This window comes from Cuculus canorus, chromosome 1, assembly GCF_017976375.1.
Source record: "Cuculus canorus isolate bCucCan1 chromosome 1, bCucCan1.pri, whole genome shotgun sequence".
In the NCBI taxonomy this organism is placed as follows: domain Eukaryota; kingdom Metazoa; phylum Chordata; class Aves; order Cuculiformes; family Cuculidae; genus Cuculus; species Cuculus canorus.
In genome coordinates this window covers 95,065,812-95,085,568 of record NC_071401.1, presented here as the reverse complement: position 1 = coordinate 95,085,568, position 19,757 = coordinate 95,065,812, and the positions used below count along the sequence as shown (strand labels likewise).

General features: G+C 40.2%; 2 protein-coding genes across 2 annotated transcripts in view; one reads left to right on the top strand and one right to left on the bottom strand.

The window, feature by feature from the left end:
* HLCS (holocarboxylase synthetase) overlaps nucleotides 1-321 on the bottom strand; it is a 123,433-nt gene extending 123,112 nt beyond the window's left edge. The window contains exon 1 of the mRNA XM_054051242.1: nucleotides 64-321. Coding sequence (XP_053907217.1) covers nucleotides 64-291 — 228 coding nt within the window. The 5' untranslated portion in view covers nucleotides 292-321. The remainder of the gene's footprint in view (nucleotides 1-63) is intronic.
* On the top strand, nucleotides 98-19,550 carry RIPPLY3 (ripply transcriptional repressor 3). Its single transcript, XM_054060891.1, has 4 exons — nucleotides 98-264; nucleotides 9,535-9,604; nucleotides 13,815-13,882; nucleotides 15,079-19,550. The coding sequence occupies exons 1-4, from the start codon at nucleotides 98-100 to the stop codon at nucleotides 15,218-15,220; spliced, it is 447 nt and encodes a 148-aa protein (XP_053916866.1). The 3' UTR covers nucleotides 15,221-19,550.
* The last annotated feature ends 207 nt before the right edge of the window (nucleotides 19,551-19,757 follow it).

The following is a 19,757-nucleotide window of genomic DNA, read 5'->3' as shown; positions in this document are numbered from 1 at the left end:
GTTGCCAGGGGAGCACAGGGGCCGCTCCCGGCGCGGTTCGTCCCACGCAGCCCGGGGCGGTACCTGCGTCTCGTCCGTGAAAAAGACTTTGTTCCCTATGCGGAGGCAGACTCGCTCCTCGGGTGGCGCCGGCCTGCGCGGCTGCCGGGCGCGGGGCCCGGCGGAACGGCAGCAGCAGAAGGTGAAGGAGCAGCGGGAGCGGTGGAGGCGGCGCACGGTACGGCGGATCAGGGCGGCGGAGCGGAGCCCCCAGCGCGCCCATAGGTAGAGATAGCACAGCGTGATCAGCATGGCGCGCCGACACGCCCCCACCTCCACTTGGGCCACGCCCCCTTCGACCACGCCCCTTTAGGCCCCGCCGCCAGATCGGCCTTCCACTGGCCGGCAGCGGCCACCGCCGAGGCCACGCCCCCTAGAGCACACCCATTAAACACTGTCCTCTAAGCCCCGCCCCCTCTAAGCCCCGCTCCGCACCCAGCACGGCCGGGGGCACAGCGGCTACAGCGCCCCCTTTAAAACACGCCCCTTTTAGCCACGCCCCTTTGAGACCCCCGCAGCTTTTTAAGCCCCGCCCACTTTATCCCCTTTAACTCCACCACCTAAAGTCACGCCCCATTTTGACCACGCCCCATTTTAACCACGAGACCGGCCCCTCAATGCTCGGCAGCGGCCACAGCTTAGTCTCCGCCCCTTTAAGCACCGCCCCACCGCCAGACTGTCCTCTCAAAGGCCGGCAGCCGGCCACAGTTACTGTGGCCCCGCCCTTCATCCCGCCCATCTAAGCCCCGCCCCTTTCACCCACACCCCCTCAAGCCACGTCCCCGCAGCCGGACCGGCCTTTCAGTGCCCGGCAGTGGTTACAGCGGAGCCCCCGCCCCTCTAAGTCACGCCCCTACAAGCACCGCCCTTTTTAGCCCAGCCCGCTTTGAACAAGCCCGGCCGCCCAATGCCCGGCAGCGGCCACAGCTTCGGCCCCGCCCATTTGGCCCCGCCCCTCTAAGCCCGGCAAAGCATGAACTAATGTTCTTAATGTTCACTCTTAACTATGAAGTTGGAAGACTCATAGAATAGTTTGGGTTGGAAGAGACCTTAAAGATCATCCAGTTCCAACCCCCTCCGCCATGGGCAGGGACACCTCCCACCAGATCAGGCTGCTCAAAGCCCCATCCAACCTGGCCTTGAACACCTCCAGGGATGGGGCAGCCACAGCTTCCCTGGGCAACCTGTGCCAGTGCCTCGCCACTCTCATCGTAAAGAAATTCTTCCTAATGTCTAATCTAAATTTCCCCCCTTCCAATTTAAAGCCATTCCCCCTTGTCCTATCACTCCATGCCCTTGTAAACAGTCCCTCCCCAGCTTTCCTGCAGCCCCTTCAGGTACTGGAAGGTCTCACTACAAGGTCTCCCTGGAGCTTTCTCCTCTCCAGGCTGAACAAACCCAACTCTCTCAGCCTGTCCTTATAGGGGAGGGGCTGCAACCCTCTGATCATCTTCATGGCTCCCTCTGAACTGGCTCCAACAGTTCCATATCCTTCTTACACATACCATTTAGCACGCTGAATTTCAAAATACAGTCTAGTTTCTGTTCTCAAAGTTGTCTGCAGCTTGTTTGGTAAATCTAAGAAGGCGATGCCTTGTAAAATAGACAGTGAGAAAATCTGTCTTAAAAACTTCAAGCAAAGACATACCTGGTCTGGAAAATGTAGGTGAGCAGAAATTCTTCCTAATGTCTAGTCTAAATCTGCCCCTCTCCAGTTTATACCCATAGCCCCTAGTCCTGTCACTACAAGCCTTTGGGAACAGTCCCTCCCCAGGTTTCCTGTAGGTCCCTCAGTAACTGGAAGGTCTCTGTAAGGTCTCCTCAGAGCCTTCTCTTCTCCAGGCTGAACAACCCCAACTCCCTCAGCCTGTCCTCATATGGGAGGTGCGCTAGCCCTCTAATTTTTTTTGTAGCCCTCCTCTGGACCCATTTCAACAGCTCCATATCCTTCTTACGCCAAGGATTCCAGAACTGGACACAACACTCCAGATAAGGTCTCACAACAGAGGAACAGAAGGGCAGAATCCCCTCTCTTGCCCTGCTGGCCACTTTTCTTTTGATGCAGCCCAGGATAAGATTGGCCTTCTGGGCTGCGAGCATGCCTTGCCAACTCATGTTGAGCTTCTCATCAATCAGCACCCCCAATTCCTCCTCTGCAAGGCTGCTCTCGATCATGTCATTCCCCATCCTGAATACGCAATCCGCAGTACTGAAACTTCGGATTGCCCCAACACAGGTGTAGGACCTTGCACTTGGCCTTGTTGAACCTCATGAGGTTCTCACAGGCCCACTTCTCCAGCCTGTCCAGGTCCCTCTGGATGACATCCCATCCTTCCGGTGTGGCAACTGCACCACTCAGCTTGGTGTCATCTGCAAATTTGCTGAGGGTGGACTCATTTGCATTACCCTTTGTCTTATTGCTTCAGGCCCTACTAGAAAGTTTTCCTTAATAGAATTATGTCCTCCTGTCCTAGGTGCCACAACCCAGCTCCTCGGGCAAGCCTGCACCTTCTGCTTTCCAAAGCCAACGCTGTCCTGATGGGCAATGGGTTTGGATGAATGCAATGGTTCAGCGTTGTCGTGAGGGGGTGTGGGACCTGCCCTTCAGCTCTGTGTCATGCATGGTGCCATCTACAGTGTGGGTGAAATACATGGAACTGAACTCATGTTTCCAACATAAAGATCAGTTTTCTATCCCATCAGCTGCATTTGATCTTACAACTATGGGTCACAGAAAAGTATAAACCTGGTAGGGAAAACAGTAAGAGACAAAGTATTCATTGTTCATTTCCATGCAGTGACAGGGAAGATCTCATCTTCCTCAGAACTGACTCCACACTGTCACCTGACCTAATTTCAGGGTTTCTGGTACACTAGAGGAGCAGCATCTCCTCTACCCCAAAACCAGATGAAGATACCAGTCTCCACGTCTCACACCTGTTCTAGGGTAGCCAACAGAGTGCAAAGGAGACATAAGAAAAGTATGGCTAGCAGGTCGAGGGGGTTTATTCTGCTCCTCTGCTCTGCCCTAGTGAGGCCTTGGAGTATTGTGCTCAATTCAGGGCTCTCCAGCTCAAGAAAGACAAAGAACTACTGGAGAGAGTTCAGTGGAGGGACACAAAGATGATTAGGGGACTGGAACACATATCTTACAAGGTGCTTTGGTTTGAGCTAAAGAAGCATCAGTTTCTAACTTTTCAGCTGTGCCTTGTCTAAGGCTGAGAGACTGGGTCTGTTTAGCCTGGAGACAAAAAGTCTGAGAGGGGACCTTACCAGAGCTTACAAATATCTAAAAGGCAGGTGTCAAGAGGATGGAGCCAGACTCTTCTCAATGGTGCCCAGCGACAGGACAAGAGGCCAAAAACTAGGGCACAGGAAGTTCCACCTCAACATGAGCTAAAAATTTTTTACTGTGAAGGTAACAGGGGCTGCCCAGAGAAGTTATGGAATCTCCTTCTCTGGAGATATTGAAAACCTGCCTAGATACGTTCCTGTGCAACCTGTTCTAGGTGAGCCTGCTTAGCTGGGAGGTGGGGTGGACTAGGTGATCTCCAGAGGTCTCTTTCAACCTTGACCATTCTGTGATTCTGTGATAAACAGATGCATTTGATTTCACCTGATTTGTTGGATTCACTAAACAAGAAAGATTAAGTTAGGGCTTGGTGGGGCTATTCATTGAAGCCAGAGTGAAGAATAGCCTGTTGGGGAATAAAACTGCAGGAATTGCATGTCCCATGCGTGCTGCAAACACAACTTGCCGCTTCTGAGGTATCTTTTACTACTCTGGTACATCTATGCATGGAAGTTATTAAATATTTTCTTTACTCTATATTTTATATGGAAGGTAGTCACAACATCGAGCTCTGTGAAAAGAACACATATACCAGTCTGATGCTTAGTGGGTGAGTGAAAAGAGAAGACAAAAAAAAGGCAAGAGGAAAAACGCAGGAAGGCTAGAAGAAAGAAGCTGCGACCAACACTAAACAATTGTAGTTGACTGATATGAGATAATTGTTTCCTTAACAGGGTATATAGCAACATTCTTTTTTATTATTCTGAACTCAAGGCCTTGTATGTTGACAGAATATACTAAAACAGATATTCTAAAATAAGTTTCTTGAATGGATCTCCAATTACAGCATGCTGGCATTGTAGATAAACAAGGAACAGCATTGCCCTGCACATTTTGGAGCGGGCATCAATATGAAAAGAACACCACCAGTACTGTGATAGATATTTTTACTCTTTTAAATCTGTACCCACAGCAGAAGCTTAACCAAAATTATAGGAATCACTGACATAATATTGATTTCCAGAGCACATGGCAGAAACAGTTCCAGTTGGAGGGTCAAATAATTTCAGTATTTCTCCTTCTCCATCTCAAGCTTAGGAGATACCAGCCTTGTGCTGCTGCTGTATCCTGTAGACATTATACAGAGAGAGGAACAAAGCCTCCAGTGGCCCTAACTTGGCATTACACACTGTTCCTTTGTGTGACTTTATCTTATGCAGGAAGTCAAAATACTTACCCAAGCACATCAAAAGAAAGAAAACAAGCAAAGTATACAATCTCAAAAGAAAGCTCTCAACTTTGGAATTCACTTTCTCTGTGATAGTTGCAATGCAGGCACATACATTGCTGACCTTCTGAGCACACCGCAAAGCACAATTGTTTATATAACCTTCGCATGACAAGTAACACGCTTTGCCTAATCCTGTAGTGCCATTGAATGCAGTCAACAGTATTTTTTCCCCCCAAGATTCCCTCACTCTGGATAAGTTTATGAGTAAACAAGAAAACTGAACCAAAACTTCATGATACAAAGGAATCTAAAGCAGATCAGCATACAAGCAAAACCAGTCACCTATTTAAGACAAGTTTCTACATATGTTGGCACAGTCTCAATTTGAAGCCATAAAGTTGCTGTAGGTTTCTAGTTTCTATTATAGTGTATCTTAGAATTAATTATGACAAGACGTAATCAAAAGTTAAGAACTTTAGATTTGAAAAAGTTCTTTTTTATTATTATTATGAAGCCTTGCATGCACCAGGAAATTTACTAAAACAGCCATGCTAAAATAACTATGTCAATCAGCTCTGCTTAGAAAAGTGTTGGAAGGAAGCTTTGGAAATAAATAGTGAATAATATTAGCCCTCAGACTTCCCAGAACACTTTGGTTTTGTCATGGAGGAAAGGTTACAGAAAGATGTTGCAAAATGCAGGACACATGCAATACAAACATGAAATTGCTTAGAGAACTTGAAAAGTCCTGAGCAGTGTTAATAGCCTAAATTTTTACTTTCTACCCACAAGCACAGAGAATCCTGCTCCCTCTCAGTGGGAGAGAATGGCCAGCTTTAGTCTAGGGGGGGTTAAATCTCCCTTAGATCTTGTAACAGTCCATAGGGCTCCAAAGGAGACAACTCTGAATAGGGAGATAACTCTACCATGTAACCTCAGCATAGATAACTCTCTTTTTTTTACTTAAAGGAGTATTATGAAATTGGCCTTGTTGTGCTTAGTGAATGATTCTGTTTCCTCCTCCCACTGTTCCCTAAAAGCTTTTCCAACAGTTTCTCTTTGAGGAGCTTCACATGCTCTCAATGGCTACAAATGCCTCTGTTGTGTTGTTTAATACCAGGTATTATTCAAAATTATAAATGCCGCAGAGCCTCCCTATTTCCTTGACAATACCAGTCTATATTGAAGGCTTTTAATTCCTGTAAATTTACAAGAACTTTCATGAGAAAATTAAGAAGTTTGCTCACAAAGATAAAAATACTCTTCCAATTAACAGAAATTAATTATCCTATGGCTCATCTCTCTATGAAAATCTGAATCAAGACTGTCAAAGGCATTCTAAGGTAGTATCGGTAGGATGAAAACTACTCCTGGCTTCTGAGAAAAATGGATGAGCATCTGTGACAGAATCAGAGTTGCAAGAGAATCCAGCTCTTTTTTTTTTTTTTTTTTTTAGAAATTAGAAATCATACACTATAACAACTGCTTATATTTTACTGGAATAAATAATCTTCCACAGATCTGCAACCTGAGTTAAGCTAATGATTTCCATGAAAGTACCAGTTAAAGTTGCACAATAATGTAATATTAACTTATATTTTTTCCCTACAGTGTTACATGCAGTTATATTAGATCACAGTATAGTTTCATTAACAAAAAATGTATTTTCAATAATTTTGTAGCAAATTTTGTCTTGCAGGGCTTTATCAACAGATTTATTTGATGGTAAGTTTTCACCTCATGGAGAGCCATACTGCAGTAGTTTAGGCTTTGTCCTGCACTAATATCCATGCTGGCAGACTCTACCCAGAGTTATAAATCAATTATCCCTACATACGGATCTGATTGCAAGATCAGGACCATAGACATCAGTTGGTAATGCACACTTGGGTAATGCACACTTGCCTTTCAACTATCAAATTAAATAAGCTCTAAATAAAACTAAGCTGGTGAAATTACATATATATGTATTTAGGATTGTTAAATCAGCAAGATGTTTAAATACAATTTAGGTTACTTAAGAACTTTGCTATTTTGTCTCAGGACCCATGCTGCTATTTAATTGTTACTTTAATATTATTCACTATATTCATCTTTCTAATAATTTAATTTATTTTGATACATGAATGTTTAAAGTTATTAGACTGCATATATTTTTTTGAGACTGAGCATGTATTTCCTTCTATGAGATATAGTATTGTTTATTTAGTTACAAATATTACACAGCATTAAAATGTGGGAGGGAGTAGATTTAGACTGTGATTCCTCTATTGCATATTGTTAGCACTTCCCAGAACAGCATTTAATTGCTTTGCCCTTTGAGTTTAAATTGTATTTGTCACAGCAAGAAGTGATGCTTTAAAGAACACGAAAAATGCATGTAAGAATTGGGCCTCAAGAAATCCAATCCTGGAACCTGTAACTGAAGACAACTTCAAAAACATCAGAACCTGTGTTTCAATATTACTTTTGGCAGTCCTAGGAGCCCTAAGTAGCTAAAGTAACCATACAACTTGTAGGAAAAACTGTCTGACTTTCACATATGACCTAAGCTACTCCCTGTTGGAAGAAAGATGTTTAAATTCAAGCAAAATCAGTAGAATGCACAAAAAAACACGTGCAAAGGTATATATATGTATAATGACTTCAAATACAGAACAAATTCAGGGGACAATTATATCTCTTAAAGAAATATATTCAGTGGTCTTTATCTGTGAGTCCAGCTCCTTCTTGCTGACTGGACGTGTGCTATCTCTAGCTGGAGCATAACCTGAAAAAGAGCCACAAGGCTTACCTTGGAGGGTTCTGATGCTCATGGAGAATTTTCAGTGTCCTCTCAAACTGACCATTTTGATGTTTTCTTCAGATAGGTCAGCTAGAATGGACCTAATTCATAATAAATAATCAATGGACATTCCATGTTCAGTAGATGGAATTATTTTTTTCTCTCTGGGAAGAAAGTTCATGGTAGATACCAATTATATTTGGGAGTTGAATCTGTTCACTTATATGTCAGTGTGTAAACAGCACTGATGGACAGAGAATTCAGCTTTAGGTTCATATCTCTGCAGTAGTTGGGAAATAAAGGAAAAATAGTGAACTGTGGCAATGAACCACAACAATGAAAATCAGATAATGTCACTCACTAGGTAATAAATTGTTCTTGTGTAATGTAACAAGCTATGAGTAACGCATGCTACAAATGAAAAGAGTAGGAAGAAAGATTGGATGCAATCTGCTTCTATTCAGTCTTTGTAGGCTTAAGGCATATGTTGCATAGTTTGAAATGAAAGATTCCTCAAAGCAATGGCATTCATAACTTATTCTTTGATAGACAAAATAATCTTTCTTGGCATAAGCCTTCTACTCCATCCATCAAATAGCAATCAAATTAAAGGAACATCTCTATAGTCATGAGGAATTCACTAGGCCTGTCTTGAAATCGTCTTATCTTCCCTGATTTTTGGTATCTCTTTCTCTTTTAAAGTTAAGACATGGAGAAGACTTAAGTCATTTAAAGAAAAATTTTACATCTGAAATTCTTTTCAAGCCCCTTTTACACTTTTCTAGGATAGGACATTGCTGTGTTTTCCCAAGATATGCAAAAAGGGTATCTACATCATATATTTCATATCGAGCAAATATGGATTTTGTAAAACAGTGACAGAAAGATTAAGGGCAACATTTCCACTCTTGTGGTGATGTTTTGACAAACACGGGGACAAACTTAACAAAAAGCCTCTGTTTCCCTAGCATTGCTCTCCCAAGGACAGCCTGCCAATGGGAGAGCCCTATCTATGAACTGCTTGGGGCAGTCAAAAGAAAACTCATTAAGGAGGTTTCTCTCCTTTTACCTGAGGCCGTGTTTGTTTTAGGTAAGTATTCTTTGGGAGTTAAGATAAAGGAGGGGCTGAAAGGCTCAGGCAAGCAGTGCCGAGCCTGCCCTACGCATTAGACCATCAAGTGCCATGGACAGTGCAGCTGAAGGTCTTCCACTCCAGCGTGCTGTGGGTCGCACCTGTCACTGCTCACAGGGCACCCAGCTGCAGCGACAGCAGCACCCCCTGCCCCAGCCCAGGGAGCGCCCAGAGAGGTAAGGCAAGCGCAGGGAGAATTATTTCAGCAATCTTCCTTTGAATACTCCGACTGCGTCATTTGAATGTAATGATTTCAACATTGAATAGGCAACAGAAAACTATTTACAACTTCAGAAATAAAGTGTGAAATACATTTCTGAAAATGTTTCCATTGGAGAAGGTATTTTATTTCTTTTGCTGATATTTCATCATTTTTAATGAAGTATTTTGGAACTTATAAATGGAAGTAAATGACAATTAAGGTTGCAATAACTGATTTATTAAATTTTTCAGTTTATTTACCTTTTATATCTGAAAGCATTTTTACATTTCTCCAACTGCATGGCTCTGTTCCACTCCAGCAGAGATAGAAAGTACTGTTAAAAAGTAGTAGTCATCCTCCCCCAACAAAAGGCAGATGTAGCATCCACCACTGCATATCCTCTCTCAAGCTAATTAGATCAGATTGCCCATGTCAGTTTAATGCTGGGGTTTGCTTACTCAATAAATAACCATCCATTCAATGGCAACATGGAATATATATTTAGACATATTGTCAGGGAAGGAAGGTTACTTTTTACTTTGGAGCAGCACAGCATAAAAAAAAAGATTTCAGTATAAATTACACCATCATTTGGAGTTCAGTCATTTTGCAGTCATTCCGACTGGTGAAATAAATGACACCTTAGTTAAAAATATGTTTACTCAGATTGTAGATAGAAGACAGACTAATATTGCCATAGAAATCAGATTTACCAAATCAAAATGTGTTGACAAGAAAAAAAAATCATGCTATTGCAAAAGGTGCCAGCAGAATTTAACCAAAGGAGTTGCACTGTATGGATATTACCAGAAAGAATTAACTGTGAGAACACCTTTCTGTATTAATCTTTCAGCAGCCCTGCTTTATGGAGGCCCTGGATGCTCACAGCAAGAAACAGTGAGATGACAGAGAATCAACAAATGGTAAGACTAAATTCTGGAGAAAAACATCCTTGCAGAAAATAGGTGCAGAAATTGAAACTATTTGAACACAGGAAGAGGAGTTTTGTAATCTATTAATTTGTTCTTTCAAGCATTTCTTAAGTGGTAGAAAATATGGTTCAAATTACAGTGCTCTGTACGTGATAATCATTATAAGTATCTCTAACTTTGTATCAGATACAGAATCATTATCAGTTCTTTAAGAGCTGCAGAAAGCACTGCTCACTAAGACAACCCTTATTTTAACAGCAGTTTGTGTTTGCTTAATTACAAAAACAAGAATATTCTCAGTTTGAAATTTCCAAGCCTAGTCCATATATGATACTCTGTACAGAAGGGGAGTTGGATTGAAAATTTCTTTAAGATTAGATTTAAAACCCATACTTTCAGGTACACAATTTTATTGATCGGTTTTGGGGAGGGATGTTGCTATAGCTAAATGTCATGGTTTAACCCCAGCTGGCAGCTAAGCCCCACACAGCCACTCGCTCACTGCCCTCCTGGTGGGATGGGGGAGAGAATCAGAAGAGTAGAAGTGAGAAATCTCATGGGTTGAGATAAAGACAGCTGAATAGGTAAAGCAAAAACCGTGCATGCAAGCAAAGCAAAGCAAAACAAGGAGTTCATTCAGTACTTCCCATCAGCAGGCAAGTGTTCAGCCATCTCCAGAAAAGCAGGGCTCCATCACACATAATGGCTACTTGGAAAGACAAACACCACCACTCTAAACGTGCCTGCCTTTCTTCTTCCTCCTATTTTATATGGTGGGCACAACACTATATAGTATGGAATATTCCTTTGGTCAGTTGGGGCTAGCTGTCCTAGCTGTGTCCCCTCCCGGTTTCTTGTGGTGGGGTGGGGTGAGAAGCAGAAAAGGCCTTGACTCTGTGTGAGCACTCTCCAGCAATAACTAACACATCCCTGTATTACCAACACAGTTTCCAGCACAAATCCAAACACAGCCCCATACTAGATACAATGAAGAAAATTAATGCTATCCCAGCCCAAATCAGCACACTTAAAACACCTAGAAAATCAACAAAAAAGTTGTATTTTAAACTAGCTCTTACTGCCAAGTGACTTTGAAAGGCACGGTGATTATTAGTTGTGCTTACTCATTTAGGAAGATTTGTTAGGCTCAAAGAATAAAATACAGATTGAAACACTTGCAACATAGGTCCAAATGCTGAAAACTTAAAAAAAAACCCTATTGAAATGATGCTACTTCCATGCTTAGCGTTAGGCACCTGCTTAACTTTTTGCAGCACCCAATCCACAGTAACTTCTTCAACTTTTTAACAAAAGCTCAGCAGGTCAAGATAACAATTCTCCTTAGTGCAAGACTTAGTGCAAGACTCACAATTTCTACTGTATTCTAACACGTGCAACACCTTTTTACCTTGTACTCTCTGTCTGCTGATAATAGAGGTTGTAGCTGTAAAGATCGGAGGGAATGTCACACCTCTCACTGCCAGGTGCCTTGGGAAAGCCTACAGCAGAACGTCCTTCCCCGTAGCGTCCCAAGCTCTGCAGAGGCATCTGTATATTTGCTAAGGATGAGAGGAGTCTTGCTCCCAGGCAAGCACATGCTTACAGTGATCATTTTAAGAAACTAAGGTTTCTGAAATCAGGACATTGTGATTTATTAGTGAGGTTCCGTTTTTGTAGAAAATTGAATTCAACCAACTCAAGAGTCTGAATTCAGACTTGGGCTTCTACCCATTTGTGTGAGAAAAAAAAACGACGGTTTCCACATTCATGCCAACAGCCCAGCATTGTTTCAAGCCAAGTGTAACCGAAACAGTTGGTTTCCATTATTTAACATTTCTCCTTCCGTCAGAAGCTTCTCACCTCCTTCTCCTCCGTACCTTATGGCCTGTCCACACTGCTTCATCATCCTAGATGCCTCTGTAGCTTGGGACCTATCGAGGGCTGAAGGAGGGCTTTAGGAGCCCTTTCATATGCTATTTTAGCAGGGTCATAACAACCGAGAGGAGCTGCTTTGTGTGGCACATAGGTGGGAAGAGGTGCTCACTAATGCATACCTAAACACCACACTTGTGGAAGGCAAGAAATATCTTCTTCAGTAGTTAATCAGGTTTCTAGCAGAAGACCTTCCAAGATGGGTTGAGCACAATGGTTTTGCTAGTTACTTGCAAGTTGTCTACTTTTATTTTCTGAATGTATACATACAAATGCTAATGGTTTACAGCTGGTAGACAGTTCAAACACTGGAGAGTGAAGAAAATAAAAGTTTCAATGTCCTCTGTATAATTAAAAAAAAAAGGTTTAGTAATATACATACAAGAATCTAACCTGAGCAACTGAAAGATGGAGAGCAAAGCATTAAAAAAATAAAAGTACTGGTAAAAAAATTTAAACTAATAGTTTTACCTCTGTTGCCAAGAACATGTAACAATATACTCTACAGTTCCCAATACATAATATACTTTTCCTTATACAGAACAGACACTTTTCCTACTACCTAAATTCAAATATGTTATAACTCATGCCTGAAGAAAAGCCATGAAATGTAATTTAAAGTTACTATTGCTGTATCTACAACATAATACAAATTAACACCAAACATTTTCTGCTGTATGTGAACAACTGAGTTAGATCTTGCAATTAACTGGCTTTTATCAGAATTGCTTTTCAGTAATGCTGTATTAGAGTCTAGAAAGAAAAAAGCATATAATGTGTGTTTAATCAATGTATATTATTACATATATAATTAAAAAATATAATATCTCTTCCAAAGAGAAGACAGAATAGACATCATAAAGATTTAAAAGAGTCATTTTAATTTTAATGTAAATATGATAGGAGAAAATAATGCATGGTATTTAACAGGGTATTATGATCACATCTACAATGTTCACCTAGAGCAGGGGTCAATTTTCCTGGGTACTAGGAAACCAAGTAAGTTAGTCTCCTGGTTAAAGACAATAAAACCTCAACAGAACCCTAAAAGCCTGAAGGCAAATCATTTTGGCTCCAAGACAAATAGGTGGGTATGAGAGAAATAGGCCAACATAAAAGGTACAGAGAAATTCAATAGGACCCCTTGCTCAGTCTGTCACCCAAGGGCTTTTTGGGGCCCACTAAAATATCCATGCTGAAGCCTATTTCCTCAGAAAGATTGATGAGTTGCTCTGACAGTGGCAAGAGCCATCTTTGTTTGTAGCAGACAGAACACTTTCTAGCTTCTGCTCACTAGAAGTTCTAATACAGAAAAGCTATAGCTTCCTTTTTTATGTAACATCAGGTTTATAGCAATAGGAGGAATACAGAAGTCTTCTTATTTTAAGATATGGAGGAGAATCCATGCCTTCAAAATTAAGTGATAGGGCTCAGTGACTTTGGAAGATGCTTTCAGGTTTACATTCCAGGTTTATAATTCTAACAGGGTTTAGTAATGTTAACATTTGCAAATTATTGCTGTTTATTGTGGCCTTAATTTGAAGAATTTTTTTCTGTGCTAAGCTTAATTTTGTTATTTAAAACATGATTTTGCTACCTACTCTGTTGCATCAAAAATGCTAGATTTTTTATCATTGTTTGCATAGAAATATGAGATACGAGTTGTCTCTTGATTTTAGTCTTTGGGCTCGTAACATGCTTATGTGATCTTTGATTAATATTAAGCTTATTGGCTTGAACATTCCAACTCCAAAGTTCTGGTTAGTGTAGTTAAGGAGATATTTTATAAAACCCTAACCTCCCGGTCCTTTAAACTAATTGAAAATCTGTTTTTCTTTTAATCACTGAAATTCCATTTGGTGCTGTTAGTAAGTCACCAGGCTCTACAGATATTCTATAAGAACTGAAGTAAGATGTGCAATACACGGCGCATGGCTTACAGGTCACAAAGCATACAAGTTCAAACTTGCCTTGGGCAGCCTGATCTAGTGGGATGTCCCTGCCCATGGCAGGGGGGGTGGAACTGGATGGGCTTTAAGGTCCCTTCCAACCCAAACAATTCTATGATTCTATGAAACACTTCGTTAAACGTGCAACTACGGTCAGACTGTGGGCATACAGACTCTCTGGACTATGCTTAGTCAGAGTAAAACAACACGCAGCACAACAAACAAAGCAGCATTACTGTAGAATATTGCAATTACCTGTAGAAGAAAAAAGGGAAATGTTAATTTTTAGTCTACTCTAAATAGTAAATGTCTTTTTACAGTCACAACTGGATGGCCAACCAATAAATTTTAGATCAAAAGGAGCCCTGGGGTTTCAACATCCAGTGAGGTGAGTTAAAACCTATCACTCCATACAGGACAAGACATACTCCTTCTCAGGTGAAGTATCAGTTTCTCTGTGGAGTATCCCTTTTTAGTAATGTAGTTTAACTACTTACCAGACTACAGAGATTTTTATCCCTCCACAAGGAAAGACGCACACACTGAACAGAACCTGAAACAGTATGCTAATGACAAAAATAAGATAAAAGTAATCTTAAAAGAAACAATATTCTTCTCCATCTAATTTATACTTACATTTTATACTTGCATTTTATACTTACACGCCCACAAAGTCCAAATGAATAATGTGAGCAGCTGCTAATGGAATGAGACACGTTATAGATCTGTCTTGAGTTTGCATAAAATTGTGAACAAAAGCTGAACTCCACGTGAAGTTTTCCTATGACTGGGGAATTTATAAGGTTTTTCACCAACATTTAGATTCTTTAAGGCTTAATGATGTAGAAACTCCTGATGTGGACTTTGTTTAGAGGAGGAAAATCAATGGAATATCCCTCTTCTTTACAAGCACCTATTTTCACAAAAGTTGTAGAATCTTAAATTCTGTGTGACCTCTATCCCTCTGCTCACAAAAACACATATGTATGTATACAGACCACAGAAATTTTGCTTTACTGGGAAAGCAGGTGAAAATCTGAAATGTATATACCGTCCATTTAAGATTTGAATACAAAACAATATGAATTTTGAAATAAATCTCTCTCAGCCTACACCCCCCCCTTCCACCTGGAGACACAAAACCCACCAACATCAGTTTCCATGCGACAAGCAACTCACTCCAATCTTAACCTGATGTCTTAATCTGAATTCCAGAATCCCAGAACATTCGTCAAACTTTCCCCTGTCCCATTGGACGCTTCCATACTGAACCGTGCTAAAACTAAAAGACTATGCTAAAAACTGTGCAAAGCTAAACACTTTAAGCATGCATCATTGCCCTGGAAATTCTTTTATCAGACTGGGACCTTATATAAATCCAATACACAATATGCCCAAAACAACTGAGGTGACTTAAAATCTACAGTACCTTTTAATTAGCAACTTTTATTTGAAAAAACAAGAAACCTTAGGATTTTTCTCTCTCTAAACAAAGATAAAAATATAGTTTAATACTCAAGCTAGCTTAGCCAGAAAAGCATCACACAGGTTTACTTTTTCTCTTAAAATATGTTTTCTTATTAGACTTTATTTGCCCAAGTCCAAATCCCAAAAGTTTCTTAATAACATCGGAGAGAAGGTTCTGGCAAGTTTTCCAGTACAAGCTACAATTCACTTCTACAATGATGATGGTGACTCTGAGGAAGATGAAGAAGAAATCAATTAATAACGAACGTCGGTCATCCTTGACAAACACAAAAATAAAATAATCGCAAGGTAAAAAAGGAACTGTCATAAACATATGGACAAACTTCTGAATGAACAAAGAAATACATCAAAGCTCATAAGAAAACTATTTATAACTATCTTGCCAAGAAGAATGAGTCAATGCAAGGGGAAACTAAGAGGAAACCCTTTTGTGTTTTGAGATACTTTTAAATAAAACCCAGAAGTTGAGTAAGATTAAAATGTTTTAAATTGAGTTGGTTTAAGTAATGCAGATTAAGAACATTAAGAGCGCTGTACTTAGGTGCTCACTATTTCTTTGCATTGCGGTCCTGATAAAATTAAAATCGGATTGATTACGGAGCAAAATAACGTAACATACAGGCCCAAAACAACCCAAAGACTTTGAAACACAACATTTGTAATAATTTAAGTAAGGAATTATTTAAAATCCAAAGACTATTGCTTCTCAGCTCCATGGGGCATGTTTATTCTGATATAAATGCTGTATGACAAATTGAACTGATACATTTCAAGAGAGATTACAGTATATCTCTGTGTCAGGACACATTCTAAATGACAGTTGTGATATTTTCTGCAGTCCTGTCATTCTGTTACTACCAGATTTCTTCCCTTTAGTCAGAAAAGTGCCTTTTTCTTAGCTAGAAAAACAAAAAGTCAACTTTGATTACAAAGTATAACTTAATTCAATCACACATTACACATATGCATTATGTGCTATCTTTGTTTTTACCACAGTATTAAAATCCTATTTTTATGGCTTTGTGCATTTGAATCTATAATTTTAATGTAACAGACCTATAGTTCATTTCCATCTAGTGGGGTTTGGATACGTATTTTACTACCTTTGACTACCTTGACATCTCCTTTACTACAAGGTTTAATACCTTGACATTTCTTTTAAACAGATGTTCAGGAAGATGGTAGTTACTAATTTTCATAAGCATCTTTATGTTATGTACAATGTAGACACATTTATTCCAACACTGTTATTCCACTAGCGAAAACTGCTTTTTCAGTAGTTTATTTCATTCAGAGTATTTTTATAATCTGTTGTGCTTAACCCTCTGTTTGCATAAATTGTGTATGCCCAGAGAGTTTGCCAGCACTTGTCTTGTTATGCAGGCATGTTTTAATTAGCTTAAGGATTAACTATTTGGCTCCAGTATCTTTCAGAATTATTAGGTTTCAAATATCTTATCTCTGACCAAAACTGCCACAGTTTCACCAGAGACAAGCAAAGGCAGAATCTAAGATTCTTGAACTTTTCTACACTACTGTCGGTGGTGTAGATAAGGTCACACACTTCTAAGAGCCACTTGAACTGTGTGTGTCAGCTCTTCCTCTTAGTACAATGTACTGTCAAACAAAGCAGTAGTGTTACAAATCCTAAGTCTAGTAAATTAGGATTCCAAATGAATGAATATATTAGAATGCAGGATTTTTTTATAAAAATCTCCATTTACAAACTAAAAAGTGGATCTATTAATTAAATTTACACAAGGAGACAGCATCCTAAAATATACAGAATTACAAGAACTAGTTGAAATTGTAAACCCTGGTGTGAAACATAAAAAATCAGCTTTTACATTTCACTTATCCATCATCTCCATATCTTCCCGTTCCAACATATGGAACTAAAATACAGACATTTTAAAGGTCTTTCACTTCTCTCACAAGATATCCTGATTTTTTTTATGCTTCAGCTTCACCATTATTCAGTCTGTAGCACAAACAAACAGAAAAGCCTCCAAGGTCACTTAGAAGGTTGGCAATGACATATTCCCTACAATGGCTAAATTCTTGTATATTAAGTCTCAACTTCTTCCTTCAAGAAACTCTAGTTTCCATCAGTGCTCAGCTGAGTTCAATCCTAAAATTTGAGTTCTGCCATTACCTCAAGTCCTGAGCAGGGCTTTTTGTCACCTTTCAATTTCAATCTGCACTATGACACAAACCAGCCTGGCTACTGCTGAATCGCTCTGATCTTCATGAAGGATTGCTGGAATCCGGAAGGATGTGTTGAAAGAACCACCTCCACCCTCTAGAAAAGTAGTGGTTACCACACCAGCCCCACGCAACACAGTGCTCCCTAGCACACGCACGATACTGAAGAGCTGTTTGCCTTACACACGAATCGTTACCATTTGAGGCTCCATTCTGTAAAAGGAATACTCTGTAGGTTCTTCCTTACCAATCCTCACCTTTCTACCTGTTACTTCCTCCTTTACTGCTTCTGCACCTGCCTTGCAGGTTACTCTTCAGAGAAGCATCAGATGAGACCAGTGTTTCAGGCACAGATGCCCAGCAAGAGCTAGTGTAACTGTCATTGCAGGATAGCAATGAGGACCACAGTATACACAGTGACCATGTGACATAAATAGGGGCCAGCTTCAGTTCCAACTGAGACTGATCTTTCTGCAGCTCTTTAAGGAGAGGTTTTGAGCTGGAGGAATTAGGAACGGATGGGACTATGTGTTGATATTGAGGGTTAGTTATTAACTCTGGACACCAATCTTCAAAAGCTCTATCTGGAAACACGCTAACTGCAGCTGGGATGACTAGCAGAAGTTACTGTCTTTTGACAAGGAGAGCTTTTGAAGATCTGTGTCCAGAGTTAATAACCAGTCTTCAACACTGTATCTTCCAGGCACTCACTCCATTTGAGTGGAGCTTTGTTATTCTGTCCTCTCACTAGCTGGTGGTCAACCAGTCTGGAATTGCAAATGGCTCATCGAGATGTGTGAAAAAGCCTCCTGGACAAGCACCAGCAGCATGCCAGGTTCTAAGCTGGTTTTCAGTTGGTAAAGTCTACTGAGTATTCTGGGAAACGGAAAGCATTGGCATCAGTGTGTTGGCAAAGAACCTTTGGTCAGTAGAAAAAGTTTCAGATTGTGTAACTGGAAAAACAAGCAACACGAGAACAGACACAGCATAGACAGTGACCATGTCTACTAACGGAACTATACCCATACTAGACAGGGCATCTTATTCCAAGTTTCCTGGTAAAATCTCCCAGCAGTATCTGAACATTTTGAACTTGTCCAGAATTTCCAGACGTAGAGCAAACCAAGTGGGACTGTAGCTGCATTAAAAATAAAAGAGGAGCAGAAAAGAGGAGCAGACACAACCTCTGGCTAAGGCATTGTTGCAGGCTAGGGGAGAATTCTGGGGAAATACTATTCACTTCTTGCTGTCATCTTTTCTCTTACTGCTGTAGCAGGCACCATGGGCCAGTGTTGGAGGCAAGACATTAGTTATATACACTTTGATCTTGTATGGAAGAGCCATTTTGGTGTTCATACATGAGCTACATCCTGGATGTTTCAGATGTAGATTTAACGACACAAGCAAGTGCTGCTACAAATCCACACTTCTGAAACAGAAAAAAAATATCCTAAGTGTGTTCTTTGAGATAGTAGAACAGACATCATTATTAGAAAAAAAACAATTGGAAAATGGATGGCAATCTTAGCAAAGGCTGTTAGAAATATCAAAATAAATCATATTGCACGTCTGTTGAGGTCTGACACCATGTTATCAGCCTAAACTGATACAATTTCTCAGTCTCTGCAATGCATTTCATTTGGTTTCCCCTCTATTGTCAAATTCCATTTTCGAATTAAGGTAATACTACTGTACTATTAACCTGATTGCTGATATTTAACTACAGTCATTAGAGGAAGCTAAAACTGTATTACTCTTTTCCCATCAGGCCATTTTTCTTCTCAGATAACTGTCTTTTCATGTTACAATGTCAACATATCCTTATTTGCACACTTAAATAAAATGTGCATTGCAACCCCTTACCAGTTTGTTAATAATTAAAAGTGTAATTGTCTAGCATCTCTTTTATTTGACTGCAGTTAACTTCCAGTTTTCAGTTCTCATTTGTTACTTCGTTTGTGATTTGACCTTGTTAAGCTTTCAGTAGCCTTAGAATCATTCATCATTTACAGGAAAAAGATAACAAAGCACTGCCAAACAATGACTTCATCGTGAGCTTACTACGTCAAAGACAAGACTAGAAACATAGCATCTGATGGATTAAATTGTTGGCTTGGGATCACTGTCCCACAGAACTTCCCTTAGTAGTTCAACAGCTGCAATGTTTCCAGTAAAAGCTACCTTCTTATTTCCACTGTCTGAAGTTATGAGAACAAAAGACGTTAATGTTCCACTGGTACATGAATGCTGTACACGTAACTAGCCAACATCTACAATTTGATATTTCTATTGTCTGTAATCATGTGAAAAATCAAAATTAAAATATGTTCATAAAATGGTCTTGAATTTTACTTCCAAGTTCTTTTAAGACAAGCTTTCAAAGGCTACATATATCCAAGGGAAGCATATCCTTGCATGACAATTAAATTTCTTGAGTGATTTTTCTAAATATGAAGCAGTAATAATTTGGATTAAGAGGAAAAGAACGATTATGGGAACAATTTTTTTTTCTGAGCTACATTTATACTGAGAGACTAACAACAGCAGTACTAAATTCCCAAAACTTAGAA

Excerpts from the sequence above, each read along its gene's own strand:
- RIPPLY3 (XM_054060891.1), top strand. The coding sequence starts at position 98 with ATGCGGAGGCAGACTCGCTCCTCGGGTGGCGCCGGCCTGCGCGGCTGC. Across the intron at positions 265-9,534 it reads AGCCCCCAGCGCGCCCATAG|CAGCCCTGCTTTATGGAGGC; the intron begins GTAGAGATAGCA and ends TTAATCTTTCAG. Across the intron at positions 9,605-13,814 it reads TGACAGAGAATCAACAAATG|TCACAACTGGATGGCCAACC; the intron begins GTAAGACTAAAT and ends GTCTTTTTACAG.